This window comes from Canis lupus, chromosome 1, assembly GCF_003254725.2.
Source record: "Canis lupus dingo isolate Sandy chromosome 1, ASM325472v2, whole genome shotgun sequence".
NCBI classification, from domain to species: Eukaryota; Metazoa; Chordata; class Mammalia; order Carnivora; family Canidae; genus Canis; species Canis lupus.
The window spans coordinates 48162782-48185565 of record NC_064243.1 but is presented as its reverse complement, the minus strand read 5'-3'; the positions used below and the strand labels follow the sequence as shown (position 1 = coordinate 48185565).

General features: G+C 46.0%; 1 protein-coding gene and 1 long non-coding RNA gene across 3 annotated transcripts in view; one reads left to right on the top strand and one right to left on the bottom strand.

Annotated features, from left to right (window-relative positions):
• Positions 1-22784, top strand: part of EZR (ezrin) — a 51139-nt gene that overhangs the window by 22872 nt on the left and 5483 nt on the right. The window contains exons 3-8 of one of the 2 annotated variants that reach the window (XM_025422642.3): positions 3389-3472; positions 8558-8653; positions 9569-9843; positions 10484-10567; positions 11474-11620; positions 18099-18195. In XM_025422642.3, the coding sequence (XP_025278427.1) occupies positions 3389-3472; positions 8558-8653; positions 9569-9843; positions 10484-10567; positions 11474-11620; positions 18099-18195 (783 nt within the window). Of the gene's footprint in view, positions 1-3388; positions 3473-8557; positions 8654-9568; positions 9844-10483; positions 10568-11473; positions 11621-18098; positions 18196-22784 lie in introns of those variants that run through there. The other variant, XM_025422644.1, reaches the window with a different exon arrangement.
• Positions 8555-21775, bottom strand: LOC125755730 (uncharacterized). The gene is made up of 2 exons (XR_007412892.1): positions 21145-21775; positions 8555-13496 (listed from the first exon to the last, which is right to left on the bottom strand). It is a non-coding gene; the product is annotated as an uncharacterized LOC125755730 (long non-coding RNA).

Below are 22784 nucleotides of genomic sequence, written 5' to 3'. Positions count from 1 at the left end.
TTTTAAGAGAGATTTTATTTATTCATAAGAGGCAGGCAGAGGGAGAAGCAGGCTCCCCACTGGGAGCCCAATGCGGGACTCAATCCTAGGACCCCAGGATCATGCCCTGGACCGAAGGCAGACAGCTCAACCCCTGAGCCACCCAGGCGTCCCACTTACTATGGAAATTTAAGACAAAGATAATTAAAAAGGAGAGTTGGGGGGCGCCTGGGTGGCTCAGTCAGTTAAATACCCGACTCTTCATTTTGGCTCAGGTCATGATCTGGGTCCTGAGATCAAGCCCAGTGTCCTGTCAACCTCTGCTGGGCATGGAGCCTGTTTGTGATCTCCCTTCCCTCTCCTGCCCCTGCCACCTGTTTGCTCGTGTGAGAGCTTGTATGTTTGTGTGTGTGATCCCTCTCTCTCTCAGAAAAGGAGAGTTGGGTTTTAGATACATTTTCTTAGTTGCTAAAGGTCTGATTTCTTTGAAAGCTCCTGGATAAGTGGATCAAAATGTATATAAATGGTCCATCTGAGTAAATGCTTCATTTGATTTTATTTTTTTTAAAGATTTTATGTATTTATTTGTGAGAGAGTGAGCACGAGCAGGGGGAGAAGCACTCTCTCCATTGAGTGAGGATCCTGACCTGGGGCTTGATCCTAGGACCCTGGGATCATGACCTGAGCTGAAGGCAGATGCTTAACTGGTGGAACCACCTAGGTGCCCCTTGTGAATGCTTCATTTTAAACACTGATAGAGGTTTATGCTGTATTTCAGTATTTCATTTTTAAAGATCTTTAAAGTTGAAAATAATCTTAGCAGGCTTTGTAAACTCAGAACTCCTTGACCTGATGAAGGCAGTGCCCTGTTGTGGTCCTTAGTCTGGGTAGCATCCTCCCCTCTCCTCAGCATGTGGAAATGGTGTGTGTGGGGGGGGCACTTTTAGATTCCCCCAGCGACTGGGGACACCTGTGTTTAGGAGGAGGCGGGGTCATGGATGCCCTCGATAGTCTTGTAGAAGGAACGCCTGCGCCCAGCGTGCCAGTCACACCCTCTGTGCAGGGTCTAGTCTCACTTGAGACTAGGACATCGGGACTAGTGCAGGTACATGTGTACCCATGATGCGGAGCAGCTGCGCCACAGGCTGCCAACACATTGTTCCTCACGTGTTGTGTAGGTTCATGAGTCCTCTCAGCCTTTTAGCTCGGAGTGGTAGAGCATGCACTCTATGTGAGTATACATATACATCAATAAAATTGACTAGACTTTTAATTTTAGGGGCATTTTTGCAAATAAGGAAAGTCCTGATGTGTCCCCAGATCAGATCTGGGAATTACTCCTTTTGACAAGGCCAAGGGACCAAACAATGGAGAAAAACCTATTTCCTATTTGTCTGAATTGTGTTTATTATTGCAATGCCAGAAAAATTTAACCTGATCGTCAGGCTTCCCATCTCCATTTGAAGCTATGTACCAGGCTTCATGGTAGCCTGTGGGTGTTGGAGCTCACAGAAAGGATTCTCTGGGAAGGCCAGACCAACCAGAACTTGGCAGCATTGCCATGTTGGAGCAGCAGATGGCAGATGGGGTCTTCGTGGTGGCAGGTGTGGTTTATAGAGGTTAGGGAAACCGTCTCATCATGCTTAATTTTCAAGAGGTTTACTTACTACTGGCTTGTTACATCCATCCTCTTTGGTTTTTTAAGGAGTTGTATCAACTTTGAGTCAAATGTGAACCTGATCCAAACCTTAGAAATAGTCTTTTTCTATATTCCTGTTAATTAGTTTGCAGTCAGTTAATCAGCAAAGTGAATCTAAGGTCTGTATTTGTGAGCAACCCCCACCCAACCAACCCGGTTTTGGGTGTGATATATTTTTGTAGGCTTATGAATGTGTAATTGGAGCTGCATTTGTCTCCTGGAATATTTGACTTTGGGGCTGTTTTTTCATCTCTAATATGACCATAGGACCATAATTAAGAAATACCTTTTATACTTCATAACAGCCATTTTGTGATTTTAAAAAAAATTATTGCCAGCAGGAAAAGAAAGAAACTTAAGTTTTTATATCTTAATCGGAGAATTTAAAATATGGCTCATCTTCTGTGTAAGCTTGAATTCTTTAATTTGTAGACTTGATATTGGAGGGGAGACTTTTCTTGAAATCCTGGAAAATTATGCCTCATTTGTCTTTGCTGTCAGAGAACCTTTAAAATACAGTGGATTTGTGTCAGAATATTTCTTATCAGTCTTGAGGGTTAGAAGAAACAATCCATGAAGATGGATTTTTTTTTTTTTGAAGATGGATTTTGTTCCTAGCATAGGAGCAGTGTGTGCTGAATGTGTGTCGCACACCAGCTGGACCTGTGGACCTCTGTCAGCAAAGTCTTGGCCCTGTTACTATGTAATCATGATGTCCTCATGATGTTTACCTCCAAGTCAGGAAGAATTTAGGGTATATGTGTATCCAGCTACTTACATATTTCTCTTGAAAAACGTTTCTTAATCTTGAGCATTACCGTTGCTGTGTGGCTGTGGTGTTTTCCTTTGGGACAGTGATACAAAGATTTGTCAGTTTTGAGTTTTCTCAAGTGATAATTTGAAAATTACCTTGAAGTGAATTTTTTAAACTCACTGCGAGTTAGAGACTTCTTTAAGGCTGCTCCCTCCTCACCCACGTCTCAGTGTGGTCACCTTGTGACCTGTCCATCCCATGATACATCCATCCCCACATTTTACTTCTGTCCTCTGCCTAGAGGCTTGTAGGTTTGCAGCGAGGGGGTGTGTACCATTTTGCTTGTCATGTCTTTCATTTCTGAAGCAATTTTCCATGTTTTTACCATCTTCATAACTGGCATTTTAAATTGTGGCGGGACGTTCTCTCTGATGGGTCTTTAGTCGTCTGACCATTTCCTTTTTCACTATTTAGTTGCCGGTGTTTCTGAACATGCTGGTATATATCGCTCCTTCTCTGAATCCTCAAGGCGGCATACCACCCCACGGTGCCTTCCTTGGCTGTCATGAGGGTCAATACGAGCTGGTTAAAAAAAAAAAAATACGAGCTGGTACACAGAAAACTACATTAATGGTTATCAATGTATTTTTGTAGAAAAACAGCTTAGACCAAAGTGTGAGTGTGTTTTTATTAAAGTAAATTGGGTATACCCTTGAGTCCAAGCTGTGAATGTGCGGAGACTCCTCACCCATCTATCGCCGACTACAGTGTGTGTGCATGAATGTGTGTAAGTGTGTGCATGTCGTGACAGCATGAAAATGGATGTCAGCAGGGGGAATTTACTCTTGCTGTGTTGCTAAGAAGCTTTGAGTTTTTGTGGAAGGTCCAGAAGACTTATTAGGAGGAAGGAACACTTAGTTAAGTGTAATTCATTTTGTTCTGTTTTTTGTTTTTAGATCAACGTCCGAGTTACCACCATGGATGCGGAGCTGGAGTTCGCCATCCAGCCAAATACAACAGGAAAACAGCTTTTTGATCAGGTTGGTCTCTATGAGCTTAGAGAATTCCCATTTAGGAAAAAATGTTTTTTTGTTTTTTTTTTTTTGTTTTTTTTGCTAATCTGTACATTTGCAGAATGTATTGGTTAGCTTGCTTCTTTTTGTGGAGGAGGACATTTCCCCTCCATCCAGGGGGTTCACCCATCCTAAACACTCTGCAGGAGTTCCTGTTCACACCCTTGTGAAAAGAAACATACGGAATGCTCTGAAGTCTTCTCCAGCACAGTGCCACATTCAAAAGCTCTAGCTCCCATCCACCCACCCCCAGGGGCGTTCACGGTCACCGAGCGATGTTGATGTCCTGCCATCTGGTCAGCAGGTCAGGGTGCAGTGAGGGCCAGACACTGCCTGGAATCAAGGAGGCCACAGGTTCGTCTCCAAGTGTGGCATCTGTGAGCACACTCAGGAGTCAGCAGATGATCCTCCCTAGCTTGAGCTAGGGCAATAGATCACATGTATATACTTGTGTATTTCTTCTTGAGACCTGAGGTGAATGCAGAGTTTTGATAATCGTGAGCGAGCTAGAAAGCTGTGACAACTCTTCCATGGAACAGTTCCAAGTTTGAGAACACAATCTGCTTCTCTGAGCTGAGTAAATTCTGCTCTGGGGCCAAGGATCCAAGAGGGCAACAGGAGCAGACATGAGTTTGCATTCCCTTGAGCGATAGCCTGCCTCCCTGAGAGGCCCCACTGATAGAAGTGATGTTCTATACCCTAGCACCAAACCTGGAAATTGGATTGGGTGCTGATTGGGAAATATGGGAGATAGAATTCTAGCACATTTAGAAGGTATCAGTGACTCCTTCCCATGCTTCATTGTACCTTCTTACCCCCAAAAGTGAGCACCCAGTAGGTTAATATATTCCCTGCCGCCTCGGCCCCTCATGTGTGAGCCAGCTCTAGAGCAGCCGCAGGAGCCAGCAGCAGTGCTGGGGTGTGCACGCCAGGCTTCCCCCGGGTGGACAGAGACACCTCGACTCGCCCTGTGCTGCTCTGATGAGGTCATCCCTGGCCCCGCCTTACCCGATAAGGATAAAGGCATTTACTGTTCTGGGTGAGGCTGGACTTGGGGCAAAAATCTAAAGGTTTCTCCTGAAAGATAACCAGAAGTAAGTTAAATAGAGCCAGCTGAGTGCCATATGGGTCAGTGGTTAGAACAGAAATGGGTAGGAGGCCCTCAGTCACCCCAGAGTCCTTGTCTGTAAATGAGTGCTGGGTTGTCCTCAAGCAATTTTTAGAGCAGAGATAGAAACTCTAGGTTGGATTGGGTGTGTCTCAGCCATTTAGCTGCACTTGCTTCCATTCACGTGTTGCTTCTCAGAAACTTTGTGAAGAGGCCATTAAAAGAGTCTGGTCCTTCTGCAAGATAGAACTACTGCTGTTTATTAGAAGATCCTTGTCTCCTTGCAGTCCTTTGGAAGGGGAGGGAGTGGAGAGAGTAGGAGAGGCCTGCCCTGTTCCTTCAAATACTTCATTCAGTGATTCAGTTTTAATTGCACACTCATGTGCTGGGCACGGAGCTTCATACTGCATAGGATTATTTCCACTTCTTGATCCAGGGTGCCATGTTGACAGAACTCTGCATGTGCCTAAATGCTGAATAATTACATCTAGTTTGGCCTTCAGATTGGTTTTAAGCCAGGCATTTTTCTAATATTAGATGATCTGCTTACCAGTAGCATGGAGCTGTGGATTAACAGGCACGCATACAAGAAATGGACCCTGAACTCAATCAGTAGATATGGGTTATTTAAAAAGTGCTAACCACATAAATCCAGTCAACATGCCAAGTTTTGATAAGCTCTGTATCTAAATTATTCCAAAGCTCATTAGCCCATCAACCATCCTGTTCAAGCACCTGTTGCTATTTCCTATCCCAGAAAGTCAAGCCCCTGAATCCATGTGCTAAACAAAAAGCAAGGCCACTTCCCATTTTGACCTCTGTTCCCAAGCCATGTTTCCTGCCTGAATCTCCACCAACCCCTATGACAGGTAATGAGATTCCACTACCGATCAATTACCAGAAAGAGAAGTAATGGGAGATGGATCCTGAACTTCGTCTTCAGCAACAACAACTGGAACACAAAGTTCTCTGACAGAGTTCACATTTAATTTCTTTACACTTTGGTGTATCTGTCATGAAAAATACACTTGGTGTATACAAAGATACACTTTGGTGTATCTGTCATGAAAAATACCACATAACCTGAGAGCGCTAAGGCTGTATAAGTGAGGACATGAAGGCCCAGAGAGAAGAGAATTGCCCAAGGTCCTATAGCATGCTTGGTTGCTGGGGCAGAGGTTGGCTCCATGGTGTCTTAACCCTTCTTGTCTTTTTGAAGATCATTTGTCGATCCTTCCATAGCCTTCCAAGGTAGCATGTAACACAGAACATCCTACCTTCCTGTGGGTAGGTGGTCAGGATGGTTCCTCAGAGGAGCCCTAGGTGTTTCCTGGGGCTCCTTCCCCACACCCCAACCAGGTTGAGCATGTTTTCTTCTTAACGTCTTTAGAGTATGTCCTTTCTCTTTTGCTCACTTGATGACCTTTGAGGTCTGCAAAGGTGGTTCTTCGGCCAAACTACCAGTCGCTAGAATATGGTCCTTGAATGGAATAGGTTGAAAGAGACTTTAGAGGTTAGTTCGAATCTCCTACCCTATGAGTTCCTTCAGTCTCTTCTGCACAAAGTGGCCCGACCCCACCCCAGTACGCTTGCTTTATCTATGCCTAGATTCTAGTCCAGGGATCTGACCTGACAGAGGGCCTCACAGGCCAGCTGCCACATAGGCAGCCTTCCTGACAGCCGAACAATGCAATTCTGCTACCAAAGTTCCTGAGGTGATGAGAAAAGTATGACTTGGCGTGCCCATTGTTTTCCATCATCAAAGCATACGTTCCACCTGTCACTTGAGATTGAGTTAAGTGGACCTGTCCCTGCATTTTTTTCTAAAACTACCATTTAAAACACCGCTGAGGCAGAGATAAAGGAACAGACTGTACACCTGTTCACATTCTGCTTCCATGATGTTTATCAGCTTTTGGGTAAGCTAAGGACGTTAGAGGTGTGTTTTCCCAGGAATATTGGATTTCCCTTGTAAGGACTTACAGTTTGATTTTTAGAACGGACTGAAGGAAAGCAGATTAGGTTAATTCGATTGTGTCATTTTGAGGAAGACATAGGAAGAGAAGTAAGGCTTTGAAACATGCTGGAGACAGTTACCCTGGAATAATTAGGTGGAAGATTCCACGGAGACATTTGGCAGATTGGGGCATGCAGGGACAGGCTTTTCACTGAGTGAGTGAAGGTCCTGGATTATGTCCATGGCATAGTTCCAGAGTCTGTGATCCGCTGCTTGAAGGGGGCTGGCCACATCATAGCAGAGGGAAAGGAGGAATCTGAGCTGTGGCCATGGAAATCAGCGAAGGTCCGACTGGGATGGGAAGGAATCAAACAGACGGGAAGTCGTTTCAAACTGGTTAGGAGCCAGGCTTAGGCTAAGGTTGGTGGATGGAGTACAAAGACTAGATTGCTTATGCACGGGGGGCTTGCCTGTACAATTGTGAAACACCCCAAGGAGGAAGGCAAGGCAGGGTTTTATATCCAAATGTTGAAATGGAGGTTTCCAGGGAGTGAGAAATTAGGATTGGTTCTAGAAAACCTGGTCTTGCCATCAGCTACCCTAACAAGACCTAGGCAGAGTTCACAGGAGACTTGGGAGCTTGCACCACACAGTCCAAGTTCTTCATATTGTTGCATGATGGAGCCCTGTCTCCCCTCTTTGGGGTGGGGTGGGGCAGTAAATGGGGAGGGTGGTCCTTCCCTGGTGTATGGTGAACAGACTCCTGAAGTTCCAACAAGCATTGCTCCCCAAGCAGATGAGAACATAGGTTCAGAGCAGGAGTTTATTTGGAATTTCAGATTTTATTTTAAGCAAGTGTTCGATACCTGATTTGTCATTTTTTAAAAGGTTTTATCTATCTATCTATCTATCTATCTATCTATCATCTATTTATTTATTTATTTATGAGAGATACACAGGCAGAGACTCAGGCAGAGGGTGAAGCAGGCTCCATGCAGGAGCCCGATGTGGGACTTGATCCCAGAACTCTGGGATCATGCCCTGAGCCAAAGGCAGATGCTCAACCACTGAGCCACCCAGGTGCCCCAGATTTGTCATTTCTCATGTGTTCAGACCTCTTGCCCTTTAAATGTGATAGAAACCATATATTTGAAGAATGACAACCTTTTTATAAAGGCATAGCATTGCATGTCATGGGATTTAAGCAATGCAGCAAAGCTCTGGGATTCAGTTGTGATGATGTCTAATAAGTGTCCCCAGCAAGTTGCTTTTCTGTTTCTAAGACACAAGAATAATCAGTGTGGGATTCTGTGTATAACGGACCACAGGAGACTTTATTTGGTACTATGGAGAATTTTATTATTTATTTTATTTCTTTCTTTTTTTTTTTTTTTTGGAAGATTTTTCTTTTTTAATTTATGAGAGAGAGAGGCGCAGACACACAGGCACAGGCTCCTGCATGGAGCCTGATGGTGGGACTCAATCCCGGCTCTCCAGGATCAGGCCCTGGGCCGAAGGCAGCGCCAAACCGCTAAGCCACCTGGGCTGCTTTAGAATTTTATTATTTATTTTAAAGATTTATTCATTTGAGAATGGTCTCACTGGAAAGCAGGGGTAGGCAACCAGAGGAGACCCCAGCGTTGCCATGCTTCACTTTGGTGACTTTCACCCCCTTTTTCCCATAGGCACACCTGACAGGAGACCTTCACACCTGGGTGATGGTGGCTGGTAGTGTGCTTACTCAGCTGGTTATCTTTACTTGGGAAAGCGTGACGGAGCACAGAGGAGGAGGGATGAGAATTTTTAAGATCTTAAGATTTTGTGAGATTTAAGGTTAATTCTGAATCTGCTCAAATTGTCTGTTAACAATAAATTGTCCGTGGCTCTGGGGAGAGTAGCATCTGTTAGGAGCAGGCTCCTGTTGGGGCAGCGTAGGAGAGGCATGCTCTCCCGGCTGCTTCAGCCCCTCCCCGTCTGTCTCACACAGGTGGTGAAGACCATCGGCCTTAGGGAAGTGTGGTACTTTGGCCTCCAGTATGTGGATAATAAAGGATTTCCTACCTGGCTGAAACTTGATAAAAAGGTAAGTCAGAGTTAACTATTTACAGGCTGTTGCTTGGTTGTTGGTCTGCTCTGTTAACTTTGAAACCAGAATACCTCACTCTGTCTTTTGTTTTTTGTTCTTGTTATTTGTGTAAAAGTTTTTATAGACAAAAAAAGGTTGCAGGTTTCCAGTAAATGGGGGATATTGGTGGGAAATTAGATCCTGGCATTTCTCCTTACTGCTCACTCATTGAGGCATATGATGGTTAATTGCTTAGCTTTTAGTTGACCTTAGTGTTTTTTTCCCCCTGATGAGATTGTTAATCTTCTAAACCATGAATCATTCACTGTTTTGTAAGAACCTGTTATTGTTTTGTTTGAACCTGTGGTAGATTATCTTCCAGCCCCAAAGACTGAATAATGCTATTAACAACTGTAAAAGCAAAGCAAAAACTTTAAATGTGTTTTCTCCACACAATTTGAAAATGTTCCCTTTCCCGACCCTGAGCCCTCCTCCCATGTTACAGTAGCAAGTCTGAGGGTTAATTAGCGATGGGAAGGGAGGGCACAGAAGTAGTTTTTAAACGGAAGGGCCATGGCCCACGGCTTGACCGGCCACAAGGACAGACACCAGGTTCGCAGGTAGGTCTCTAGGCTGCCTGCTTCTAGATTTGAGTTCTCTGGAATGGGCAGCATCTCCCCAGAGGGTAGCAGCCAGCGCTAGTGGCTTGGTGGGGCTCTAACTGGCTGCTGCTAGGCTTCCGGCTACGTGTCAGGGTAATAGGACTTTAAGTGGCCTTTTTTGGTCTTACGTCTAAAAGATAACTTTCAGAGTAAATGTTATCTTCTGAAAACTGGCCTGCACGACCCTCTTGAGCCAATGATTAGGCACCATGTTTGGGCGGTAGGTCTTGTCCGTCAGGCTTGCGAAGGGCATTTGGTTTCTATTGTCCAGGTGTCAGCACAGGAGGTCAGAAAGGAGAATCCTCTCCAGTTTAAGTTCCGGGCCAAGTTCTACCCTGAAGATGTGTCTGAGGAGCTCATCCAGGACATCACGCAGAAGCTTTTCTTCCTCCAAGTGAAGGAGGGAATTCTCAGCGATGAGATTTACTGCCCTCCTGAGACGGCAGTGCTCCTGGGCTCGTATGCAGTGCAGGCCAAGTTTGGAGACTATAATAAGGAAACGCATAAGTCTGGGTACCTCAGCTCTGAGCGGCTGATCCCACAAAGGTGAGCAAGGGGTGGCCGGCCCCGGATGAGAGCAGTGGTTGCGTCCATAAAGGGTGTGAGTGATGTATGTTAGCAGAAGCAGTCAGTGAACACAAGGGTTAAGCCCTTTGTGAGGCTGGGATTCAGCACTTCCTAATCTGTGTGTGTGTTGCAGCACTGCTCTGGACTGCAGTGGAGACTGACCCACCATCACCTTCCCCTAGGTGCTGATCCACTTCTGCAGGCTCTGTGACAAATGTAGCAGGAGGAGGGGACCATTCTTCATGGAATGGAAAAGCAGCTGTGTTATATACATAATCACACTTCTTAGCTTTCCCTAGGGTATAATGATTTGGCTCCGTTAAATAAATCTTTATTCATTAATGGTTAAATAATTTACCCCTTTTGGAAGAAGGGTCCCTTTAAAGATATAAAATACCTTTTTAAAATTTTTCCCTCAAGACTGGATTTGTCTCTTTCTAGATTCTAAACCTTTTGGGTTGTTAACTGTCTGAAATGCTACATATTAGGAAGTAGTAACACTTTTTGTGGTGGTTTTATTTGAAAGAAAACTTAAGGTCTGCAGATGGGCAATGGCCCGCTGCTTCCTCTCATGGCTCTTTGTGGTGACAGTCCTCTGTCTTCTTCCTTTGCAATCCAGAGTCATGGACCAGCACAAGCTCACCAGGGACCAGTGGGAGGACCGGATCCAGGTGTGGCATGCGGAGCATCGCGGGATGCTCAAGTGAGTGCTGGGCAGCTCCTGCCTCTCAAACTTGTCTCCTTCTCATTGACTCCAGATAGGGCCCTTGAGGTGATTAGTTTCAGGAGCTGCCTCATGGGCCTTCAGCCCCAGTGGGGCAGAGCAGTGAAAGGTAACATGCACGGGAGGTTTTTCTTACATAAAGGCAGGTGTTCATGCCTGGAGGTAAGAAGCAGTTTAGTTTAAGCCTCAGGCCCCAAAGCCTTCTCCCTCGTTTGTTTTAGAGGAGAGAAGGTCTTGTGTCTAAAACACTTTGTTTTTTAGTCAAGGGGGCAGAAGCATCGTTCAGTATGAGGAAAACTGATCCCAAGTGAGAAACCCTTGCTATTAATATTAAGCACAAAGGAGTCATGAAGGAGGAACATGATGTGACATGAGGCTGTTAGACGTAAGAAATGGCCAGATTCTCTATTGCCCTAAATTCTCATGTGCAGCATTAGCAACAATTCTCTATGATCCCCCAGCCTCAAAGTTCATTTACAGATTGGGCCTCACAGACATTGTGTCCTGCAGCTTCGTCTGTCCTGAGCATCTTTTGTGGAGGGAAATCACCCAGAGCCTAAATGGTGGCTCCTGGTAAAGCAGACAGTGGGAGTCCCTTGCAGCAGCATGTGGGCAAGACAAAGATGGTGCCTACTAATAATAATTAGAAGGAAAATCTTCTGTGTCTGGAGAAACCAGCATGAGTCAGTTCAGTTCTTCCAGAATGTCTGAAGGACATCAGTGGTCAGCGTGCAGGACAGCTAGGGCACAGGCGTGAATGGCCAGCAGAGGGACAGCAGCAAAGCCACAGCCATCAGCCTGTCCTGCCGGATGTGCCTGAGATTAACAATACTCAGTTCAGGACTCAACGCGCACTAATGACCATGCTCTTGTTCTCCCTGCTAGAGACAGCGCCATGTTGGAGTATCTGAAGATTGCTCAGGACCTGGAAATGTACGGAATCAACTATTTTGAGATAAAAAATAAGAAAGGAACAGACCTCTGGCTCGGGGTTGATGCCCTTGGACTAAACATTTATGAGAAAGACGATAAGTGAGTTGAACTTTGTAATTCTCCTCAGTTGGTGGGGTGCTGGGGTTGGAAACAGAAAAATGTCCACCATGCATGTGGTTTATTTTGAAGTATTTATCTAGTGGCTTACTGGCCCAGCATGTGAATATCCAAGGGCTTTGCAACTGTGATGTGGCCACATTGTGTCAGAGGTTGGCCTGAGGTGTGCACTGCTTCTCTCCTGTCACCACAACCTGTCCGCCAGCATGGGGCCTTTTGTTGACCCATGACCCCTCAGCCTGGAGCTGGAGGCCTGCCCTGCCCTTCCACCGAGGCCCTGCCACCCACTGCCTGAGGGCCCAGCACACCTGCAGGGACCACCCAGGCAGCCCTCACGGTGCTGGTGGCTTAGAGGTTCTGCTCATCCAACCAAGGATAGTTACATTGCTATCAGAGGACCTTAAGATTCTGTAAACAGTGGCTTATGTACAGACAATTTAGCTAAATCCTCTGAACCTGCGAGAAGTATTTAATTGCCACATGTTTGTATGTGTGGGTTGAGTAAGGTCTGCAAGAGCAAGAGCAGTGGAGAGCAAGCCAGGCCTTGCTGGCTTCTCTTGCCAGTCCCTGTGGTTACAAACACTGCAAATGTGCCTATTTTCTGCCAGGCAGCTAGATACAGAGAAAGGATTGTTCTCCTTCAGTGAGGGCAGGCTTTTTCCATGGTGGTTCCCTGTGCCTTTGAGTAATGCCTCTCCCACATTTCCTCTCATTGAACCTCCCCTCAGATGGTAATGCTCTCAGACCACCCCCAGAACCCTTGCTCTGGACTTCCTGAAGGGTGGGCCACTCCTTGGTGACAGATGATGTCACATGAAGACTCTGCCTTCAGTCTTAGCCGTGTGTCTTCTTGCCAGAATCCAGGGTACAGATATCTTTCAGTTGGGTGGGACGGGGCCCTGTGTCAGGCCTTCCTAGACCCTTCACCTAGTTCCAGAATTGGATGGAGGAGAATCACTCTCTGCTGGAAGTCATGGTTCCAGTTGGGAAAGACTGGTTACAGTACAGAGAATCATGGGAACTCCTCCGAGAACCTAGGAGTGAGTTATGGAGGACTCTTGCTTGGTTTGCTGCCTCCCCATGTGTGCTGGACCCAGTTGTAGACAAACATGAGTAGTCTTGGGAGACTCAAGAAACCAGTGTCTGGTCCTTCTGATGGCCCCGCAGTTGGAGGATGGTGGCTGGTCAGCAGGCGGTACCCATAGTGAGAATGCAGTACCCTCGTTGGAAGAGATGTGGGAAACCACCTTTGTCTCTGAACTCATTTCTTGAATGACCAGATTTTGTAACAGCCATAGCCAGGGCTGTCCCAACAGGTTTTTCTAGCTGCAGGAAATAGCCATAGGCAGGAACTTGATGATGTCAGCTTATAACTACCTCTCCAGCCCACGTAAATTGCTAATTTTTTCCAAGTGCAAATTTGAGCAGTGTCATTCAGTCTCTTCCTGTTCTTCTCCCATTCCCCCCGTTTACCACTGAAACTGGTAGTCCTCTCAAAGGGGTCTTCTCCCCAAGAAAACAGTGGGGTGTTGGGCAATCCTCACTTCCTGCCTTCTCCCTGCCCGTGAAGGCAGCCTCCTTTTCAGTTAGGAAGAAAGACCTAACCAGACATTTAATCAATCAGCAGGCCTAAGTTGTTCTCCTTTTAAGCAAATATTGACAGCTTGGTTACCAGTGTGAACAGGAGGCTGACTCAAGCCTGAGGAATGCTGAGATGACTCTTAGCTGTGTTAAGTATTGGATCACTACCCTCAGCAGTAGAGCTAACAATGGACGATTTGGTGTTCGTGGAGCATTGCTCAAGTGAGAAATCAGATCCGTTGCGTATGTCAGTTGGGCGATAAAAGACTTAGTGCACCTGCAAATAAACAAATATACCTTTATTATTCTATCTTACAATTAAATATATCCTGGTTGGGAAATATCTCCTGAGGTCCCTTTTTACTGTATACATAATAACTAAGTTTGAGAGTATGTGGGCCTGAAAGCATTTGTCTTTTTCTTTCTATAAACCCATAGATGAGAGGAGGAAGTAATAGGCAGACCCCTTCCCTGAAAGACGTAGTCAGCTTAGAAACAAAAAGTTCAGATCAGCTGTGTTAGGTGGCATCGTCAGTCCAAAACCCAAACCTACAAAGACAAAACAGAAGCATGCGCCCCTGCCGTCAAGTTCTGCAGTCCTGCGAGAACACTCCTGCCCTCCTCGGGCCCACCCCTTCCACAGTCTTCCTGGTCCTCCCAGAGCCGGCACATCAGTAGGCCCGGTAAGGGAAAGAATGCTGGAGAGACTACAGACAAGCTGGAGCCGAAACAAGGACCAGTGTCTCTTTCCCTTAAATTTCTCATGCAGAGTTGTAAATCACCTACTTTTGATTTATAGTTGTCTTATTAGCCTTACTACGTATGTAATAAGGCAGTTGTTACAGTGGTTATTATAGTATGGTGTACATATTAGCATAGTATGTATGTAGCATGTGCGTACTGTAATATATAGTACAACATAGTAAACTATATGATGTATAGTTATTAGATATATTCTATGTTTTAATATAATCTAATCATGTGAAATAGTTTCCACTTTCTCAAGTTATGCTCCTAGGCAGAATGTTAATTTCACCCTCTTCTCGTACTCATGTGACATCTCTGCCATAGTGGCAGTGGGTTGGTTACCTATCTAAGAGAGGAGAGCAAAATGTAGTTCTTTTAATTTGTGTGAATTTTCTTTTATCAACTATACCAAGATCACGGTTGTCAGCTCCTCCTCTCCTTTCTGGTCTTTGGTACCCAGAATTTTCAAAAAAGCCTAGTCTCTTACAGAGACTGTTACAAGGACTGCGGTTATTTCATTGAAAGTAGCAATTTAAAAGTTCCCTCCAGACTGGCAGAGGAGAGTTTGGCTTCCATGTGCTTGGATGTGTGCAAGGGTGGGGAGAGGTGTGGTGTGGTTATGCATGGCCGGCAGCAGGCGCCTCCTGGGGGTGCGCGGGCAGAGTCCCTTGACGGGCCTGCCCTGCAGAGGGGTGGGGGGCAGGCCTTGGATTGCCCCCTGCCAAGACTGAGTCGTCACTTTGCTTTCATTATAAAAATGGAGGCTAGCCTGCAGTGTGCTTCAGCCCATCCCACCACCCCAGACCTTTTCTAAACTTTTTAAATGAAAAATTTCAGACTACAAAATGGAGAGGATTTTTATCATCACTGCCCGCATGCCTACAAAGATTCTATCCTTGGCATTTCACTACTTTTTTTTTTGTCTCTGCCCAGCTGCATGCCACTACCCTCTGGCCCTCTCTTTTTCAGGCCTGTTTCAAAGTATATCACAGACATCTGTGTACTGTCCCCAAAATGCATATTATTTACTAGAGCTCAATATATCTTTTGATATAAAATTTAAGTACAGTGAAATGGACAGTTCTTAAGTGACAGACACGTGCCTGTAAAATCTAGAATCCTGTCGAGATTGAAGAACATTATCATCAACCCCAGCATCATACTTTGAATTTAAATTTTTTTAGCCATTTATCCTTTGATTTTGAAACCATTTCAGACTTTAAAAATGTTCTAGAATGCCTAGATGTCCTTTGCCCAGCTTCCCCATGTGATAGCATCTTAGAGAACCACAGTCCATGTATCAGTTGGGAAGGTAACGTTAATACAACCCTCTTAACAATATACAGACCTGGGGCACCTTGGTGGTTCAGTGGTTGAGCGTCTGTCTTTGGCTCAGGTGGTGATCCTGGAGTCCTGGGATCAAGTTCTGAGTCGGGCTCTCCAAAGTGGGCCTGCTCCTCCCTCTACTTATGTCTCTGCCTCTCTATGTGTGTCCCTCATGAATAAATAATCCTAAAAAAAATATCCAGACCCAGTTTCCATTTTAACTATTTGTCGCTGATGACCTTTTCCTGCCCCAGGATCCCGCCCAGACTCATACCTGGACTTAGACACCTCCTCCCCAGTCTGTCTGTCATGTACCTTGACCCTTTAGAAGGACATACCGGCCATTAACTCTCTAGGCGGTCCTTGAACTTGGTTGGATCTGTGTCATGTTTTCTCATGGTTAGATAGGAGTTGTGCGCTCGGGGCACGAATCCCACAGCAGTCTGCCACAGGCTCCTGGGGCCTCTCGTGAGGCAGCATGTTCTGTCAGAATATCTACTACTGCTGGTGGTGACTTTGGTTACTGGTCAAGGCACGATCTATGCCAGACTGCTCTGGAGTTAACTATCCTTCCCCTGTAGTCAATAAATCTATTTCAAGGAGACGCTTTGAAGCTATGGAAATAGTTCTGTTTCTTCTACTTCATCTATTCTAGTATCCATTCAGGAGCTTTGCATGAAACAGTTGCTACTATGGTTTTTAAAAACCTGTTTTTTTTTTAACTTTATTTCACACATACCCGTCTACTAAACACAGCCAGTTTCTCTTCATTTATTCAGTTATTTATATTAATATGGACTCATGGATATTTTATTCTATGGGTTATAATCTATTACTATTATTATTCTGTTGTTCAAATTGTTGAGATTTACCTTGTGGATCCCTTTCAGGTTGGCTCCTGTGCCCTTTTCCTATGACCCCATTAATTAGTTTTTGAGTGCTTCTTTACTTTCTGGTACCTGAAGATGTTTGAGGATCATCTTGCACTTTCCTTGCTCCAGCTCTGGAATCTGCAATTTCTCCAAAGAGTTCTGGACTTAAAAAAAAATGCGTGGCCTCATCTCTGATCCTGCATTCATGCTTCTGAATGGCTGTAAATTGCTATGAGTTTCCAGAGTCTTAAAAAAGGCAAACTTTACAGGCACTCCATGAAGCAGAGGGCTGGAGGCTATGGCGATAGGATGCCCAACCCTTGAAAGAAAGATGCCTGTCTAGCCTGAAGGTCCAGGTTTTCTAGGATCAGCAGTATTTTGAGAACCCCATATAAAGCAAGGAGCCCAAGACTAGATATTTGTCTCTTGGGCATTTTGAGAGTTGGGAATCTGGCTGCAATGGTGACCACACAGCTGAGAAATGAGCAGCAAAGTGCTCCTGTGTTAGGGAGACAGGTGCCCTGAAGCAGCAGATAGATGCCTACCTGCTGTCACTCTGATAGCCATCCCACATAAGGATGCAAGTTAAAGTCGATAATGGGACTAGGTGGTATCCTGAGTTTCCAGTGCTCAGAGGCCTGCAAACATAATGACCTCTTTGATAAGTAGCAAAGCAAGCTCCTTGCATGTTTGGCTGTGAAGCATGTTGGCCGGATGTGTCTCGGCAGTCATTGGTGATCCTGTAGGACAGAGCTATAAAAGGTGTGTGCCAAAAAGGATTGAGATTTAAAACCACAGCCTGACCAGTGCCCTGACATCATTCCTCCAGGTGTGCCTAACCACTATGTCCCAGAAGAGCCATCTGTGGGTCTTGGGTGTCCTTTCTTAGCCTTCCAAAGCCACCCCACCAACTTGACCTGGCTTAGGTTGTCATAGCAAGACTTATGTTGCCCACCACTTTTTAACTAAATATGTTGGTAGCTCATCAAGGACATCGAACAGTTGTAAAATATATGCCACCCAACATCAGAGCACCTAAGTATCATAAGCAGATCTAACAGATGTGAAAGGGAAATAGACCAGGAGAGATAAGAGGAGGGGACTTCATTTACCCCTCTTCCAGCAGTGGGCAGACATCCCAACAGAAAATGAGCATGGCAGTGCTGGACTGGAACCACACCAGGGGAGTTTCTATCCCCATCAGTGAGCAGCTGCTCTGACCGTAGCATAGAAAATCTAAGACATGATCTTTGCCATCAAAAAGCTTACCTGCCTGGTCTTCAAAGACCAGTTCACATAGTCACAAGAGCCCTCAGGTGAGGGGCAAGGGTGTTAGAGGAGGTTGAGCTGTTCCGAAGGCTGCAGGCTCGTGGTGGGGAGGGAGGAGAATGAGCACCTCAGGCAAGGTGGGCTTGGGGGAGCCTAGGTGTCCCTCAGGATGCTAAGGCTGGACTAGAAGGTCTTAGATGCTAAGTCGGCCCCTGTGTTCCAGCCTATGGAACCTGGTGTTAGCAGTTGGGAAAAGGAGAATGGATTGCCTACAAGGCAGAGAAACCAATGACTAGAAGTAGGGTTCGGGTTCTAGGGATAAGAACCCGGTGAGCCTATGGGAGATGGCATGTGAGCTGTCACAGGGTGCAGGAGTGTGCTGTGTCAGGCATTGGAGACTTTGAGATTACTGGTTGGGGTGGACCAGGCCCAGGGAGATGCCCACAGTCGAGAAGACTAATTTAACCCGGAGCTTGTTGAGGTTTCCTAGAGCTTGGACCTGACCACACTCAGACAGTTATATCATATGTCACAGTATATCATGTACTATGCTTCCTGGGTTAGCTTTATATTGTCTCAACTGGAGGTTTAAAAAAAAAATTAAGAATAGATTTGTGATGCAAGCATACATCTAACTCTTCCCCCCCCTTTTTTTTAACCCTCAGGTTGACCCCAAAGATTGGCTTTCCATGGAGTGAAATCAGGAACATCTCTTTCAATGACAAAAAGTTTGTCATTAAGCCCATCGACAAGAAGGCACCCGTAAGTTTCTGTGGATTCCAGGAAAGAATTGCAGTTTTTCATTCTTACAGCCAAACATGTCTTCAGGATAACAAATTTCTCTCTAAGATAAGCACTTCCATGGGAGGGGTTGGGGTTGGGAACCTGCTAGCAGGTTATGTTGAAGGTCAAGGACCCCTTGGGCTGTGTGATTAAGCCTTGAAGTAGAGGTACACGGGGACCGAGGTGTCCTCAACAGCTCGCTGTGTCCCTTGGCTTTCAAGTGGTCTCCCTTCCTTGGGAAGAGAGGGGCAGTTCTGAGTCACTGACCTTTGCCAAATGATGAGCATCTCACAAAATGTTGCATTTCTGGGCTTGTGAAATGTTCCTGTTCTTGTGGAAAACCATCCTACCTCAGAGGGTGTTCCCGGGGTACCCACCCTGTACCTCCCTGAACACCAGCTGTGGCACAGACAGGATTGCTACAAGCCTCGGGCCAGCATGGACTTTCAGAATGGTCTCTGCAGCTTACCTGAGTTAGGAAAAGTCAGACCTGTGTCCAGACATCACCGGTCCCCAGGGTCCCTCACTGCCTCACCTTTTCCTATGTGAATGGGCATCTCTGCTTTTTTCTGACCCCCTTCTGGGACCTCTGGCACTCTTTCTGCTGATGCTTTCTCGTTGGTACTAATGAGGAAAGTGACTTCTCATAAAGATGAGGCTGATGGGGCAGTCCTCTAGGGAGGACTTCGCTAGGAAAGGGACTTCAATTTCTGGAGTTTGAAGAATATTGACTGTGAACTAGGAACTGCAAAGACTGATATGTTACAGAAATTCATTTCTGTTCTATTGCTGATTCTAACATTTAAGTTTTCAACTGTTTGCTTAGAAAATTTGAGACATATGTACAAACATACTGTAGTGTGATGAAATGGGTGAGGATTTTGTTTTCTAATCAGAAATCTGATTTTAAAAAAAAAAATTCTTTTTCCTTAGAGCCTGCTCTGGTTTTCACCAGAATTATAGATTGGAAGGAACTTTGTGTCTTGGTTACGGTGTAGGGCTTAGGCCAGCATAGGCTGTGGTCCAGCCCGGGGCCTTCTGGGACTGGGGCCCCCACAGGGCGGTGGGTAACCCACGTGGAAGAGCAAGTGGCACTATTATCCAGCGGCTCCTCCCCACAGATTGGTTAGTTCAGGATAAGTGAAATCAGAGGTCTTAACACTCTTCTCAAGATTATTTTCTCCTTTATTGAAATCGCTTCCTGCTGTTTGTAAATTCTTGACTCCTACTCCGTGGGTAGTTGCCCAGTTATTTACAATTAAAGCAGCCTTTAGTACAGACTCTCAAGCTCCATGGAAACAGACCACATTAACAGTCAGCCCCACAGCCCGGGGGTCACAGTGTGCCCATGTTAACGTGGGCTGTGAGATGAGGGCAGTCAGGAGAGCAAGAAGATTCTGAAGGCTTGGCTAGGCTGTCATCTCCTTATAGGGTGGTGCTGAGTTTTCAGAACTGGCTTTAGATGTGTGACTGTCATAAGCAGCAAGACTGGATTGGACTGGACTATTGAAGGATTAGGTTGCGTGTGTTGGCATAAATTTAGCTTTTGAAAAGCTGCAGAATATTTCTTAATCTTAAAATTCTAAGCAAAAGCAATTGTAGTGCTTCTGGGTGAATTAGTTGAGCATACATTTATTATATACTAGTTTTACATGGAACCACAGATTAAAGAGAAAATCAGAGAAGAGAGAAGCATTTGTTACATACTGCGAGTCAGGCTCTTTCCTAGGACTATGTACACAGAGTGAACAGAGCGAGGTTCCCGCTCTCACAGAGTCCACATGATAGTGGAAGATATGTGTGAACACTCGGTGCAGCTGTTGTTAGTAACAGGTCATCTCATGAAGAGATGAGAAGTGGGGCCACTGTGGCCAGTTCAGATGGTTGGAACGGGAAGGCCTAACCAAGGAGGCAGAGGTTGTCAGACTCCTGTGATGGCTGTGGGGGTTTCACAGGAGGAGCTGGTTGGAGGGAGGGAGTTCCTGTGTGCCTCGCCAGCCTTGCTCTGCTCCTTCCTTCCTCTACGGCATTGCCTAGCTTCAGGCTTTGCTCTTGGGGCAACAGAAAATCACATTTCCAAGTTTAAACTTTCCTCAGAAGATAGACAAGGAAACTCCAAAGGTCCAAGTTGGCTCACTAGTGAGGCAGGCTTGGGGAGGGCACCCCTGACCCTGGGCAGTTTCCATGGCAAGCTCACAAATGAACCATTGTCCTGTCATGTTCTCCATGACCAGGCATTTCCCGTGTAAAGGCCAGCTTCTCCTCCTGCCAGCTTGGATACTGTGGGGATGGGATCTGTAACACCGGGAATGCTCAAAGGCTGCCCCACAGTCCTATGTGGGGTTAAAACCAGCTCCTTCAGAAAAGAGCCTTTTGTTCCTATGGCCTCATGGAAGAGAGAAAAGGCCCTTGGGCAACTAGCTACCTGTTGAACGGCTTATGAAAACTATTATTTGCCTGGGAGCAGCTTTGTCCTCAGCTGTGGGGAGCCCCGGGGTGGGGCCTAGTGGGGGCCGTCCTAGAGTCTCTTGAGGCCCCTTGTTTGACAACTTCATGGCTGCTTTTAGATCTCCTTTTCTCTTGTATTAGGGACTTGGGTTCATTTCCTTGAGCTTTAGAGTTTCAGTTTTTAGGAAGTCTGTTCTCTGCCAGAGTTTAGAAAGCCTCCCCAGATCTCATTGCTGTTGGGGTTTTGCATTAGGAAGCATGGGCTAGGTCCTTGGATTTGGAAATCCTTGAATAAATATTGGTTTCAGTTTTTCTTTTTAAGTTGCAGTCAGAAAGCCTCATTCAAAGGCAGCACAGGAAATTTCCTCTGCTCCTGCCTCTTCCTCTTCTGTCCCCAGCTCGGGACAGGGCTTGTCTTGGGGCCACTGGCTGCAGTGGTGTCACTTGCAGTTTCAGCCCTTTGATGTTTCTTAAACTGACCTTGTTCTAAGGAGAAGTTGGTGCTCAACAGAGTTCCTTTGCAATGCTTAGGAACCACAGTCAACACCTACTTGGGTAGCATGCCTGTGTGGCCATAACTATTGTTTTTTCTCTTGTGTAATAGAGATGGTGTTTCTCCCAGCTCCGCAGACACTCCCTGGGAAACCCGATGACTTAATAATAAGTGTGCGAAAGCTCCACCCAGGAATTCCGTGGGCTTTGGGTTCGACAGTGCTGTCTTTCCAGCATTTCTGGAACTGATGAAAATACTGAGAAGCTACATAGGGCTTTCTGGGGCGTGTCGATTAGCTCACTGGCATGTCCTTCTGGTTTCAGAAGTCACTGTGGAACACATCACACTGTTTCTTTGTTTGAGCCATCCTCCCCCTGTGACAGAGGTCAGAATCTAAATGCTAGAAGTCTCAAGTTGGGAAGGGAAAGGGGAAAAAGAAGAGGAAGCAGACTGGTATGGGTTTTTTTTTTTTTTTTTAAGATTTTATTTATTTATTCAAGAGAGAGAGAGAGAGAGAAGGGCCCCATACAGGGAGCCCGACAGAGAGAGAGAGGGAGAGGGGAGAAGCAGGCCCCATGCCAGCAGCCCTATGTGGGACTTGATCCCAGGATCTCCAGGATCAGGCCCTGGGCTGAAGGCAGCGCTACCCGCAGACTGGTGTTTTAAAATAACAAAAGGTTTCTAAGCCCTCTCTCCCCACCCATTCCCTACATTAATGGCAGCAGTAGCAAGAGCTAGGAGGCAAGGTTGTGTGTCGTCCTTGCCCCACACTACAGACTTCTGCACTCCTAGTCATAATGTTTTTGGGTGCCTTCATCTCTTCTGTTCCAGAAAGCTCTTAAACTAGCAGTTTCATAAAACAGCCAGCAATCCGTGAGTGAGTATCCGTGTTCCAGGCAACTCCTGTCCTGACAGACACCATTTTAAGTCCTGACAGACAGTATCTGAGTTAATCCTCTCAACAGTCCTGTTAGATTACTGTTCTCCCCACTGTGCAGCTTACGGTGTTCAGACTCAGAGAGGAAGTGACTCACTCAAGGTCACAGGCTCAGACATGGCAGTGCTGTGTAATCTCTAGCACACAGTAAATATAGGGTATTAGTTGGGTCCCAGGGATACAGACTAACAAACGCAGCCTTGCTGTCAAGATTGCTGCCCATTCAGTGGAAGATAGAGACCAAAACAAGTCAAGGAAAGTGCTGGCACCCCCATCGAGTGCAGGGGGCATAGGAGGTGTGCCAGTTACCCACGGGAGAAGGAGAGGTCATGAAGACAGGAGACGATGCCTTAATGCTGCCTTCTGAAGTGCTGCGGTCCTTGGGTCTGTGAGGTTGGACATGACATCCCAAGTAGCAGGGGGCTCAAAACCTATTTGAGCAAATAGGTTTGTGGGCATAAAGTGCAATTTAGGTGAACAAGGGGTAGGCTGGGGCTGCTGGGCCAGAAGCTCTGGATGTACACGTGCCTGGCCACGGTGTTTGTACCTGGTCCTGGAGCTAAACAGGCTGGTGTCAGGCGTCCAGTAGTGACTCAGTAGATGCACTAGTAGCCGTGTGGGAGGCAAAGTTTGAGGTACAGGAGACCAGAAGCTCAAATAGAAGTTGCTGCACCCCAGGCAAGACCAGGG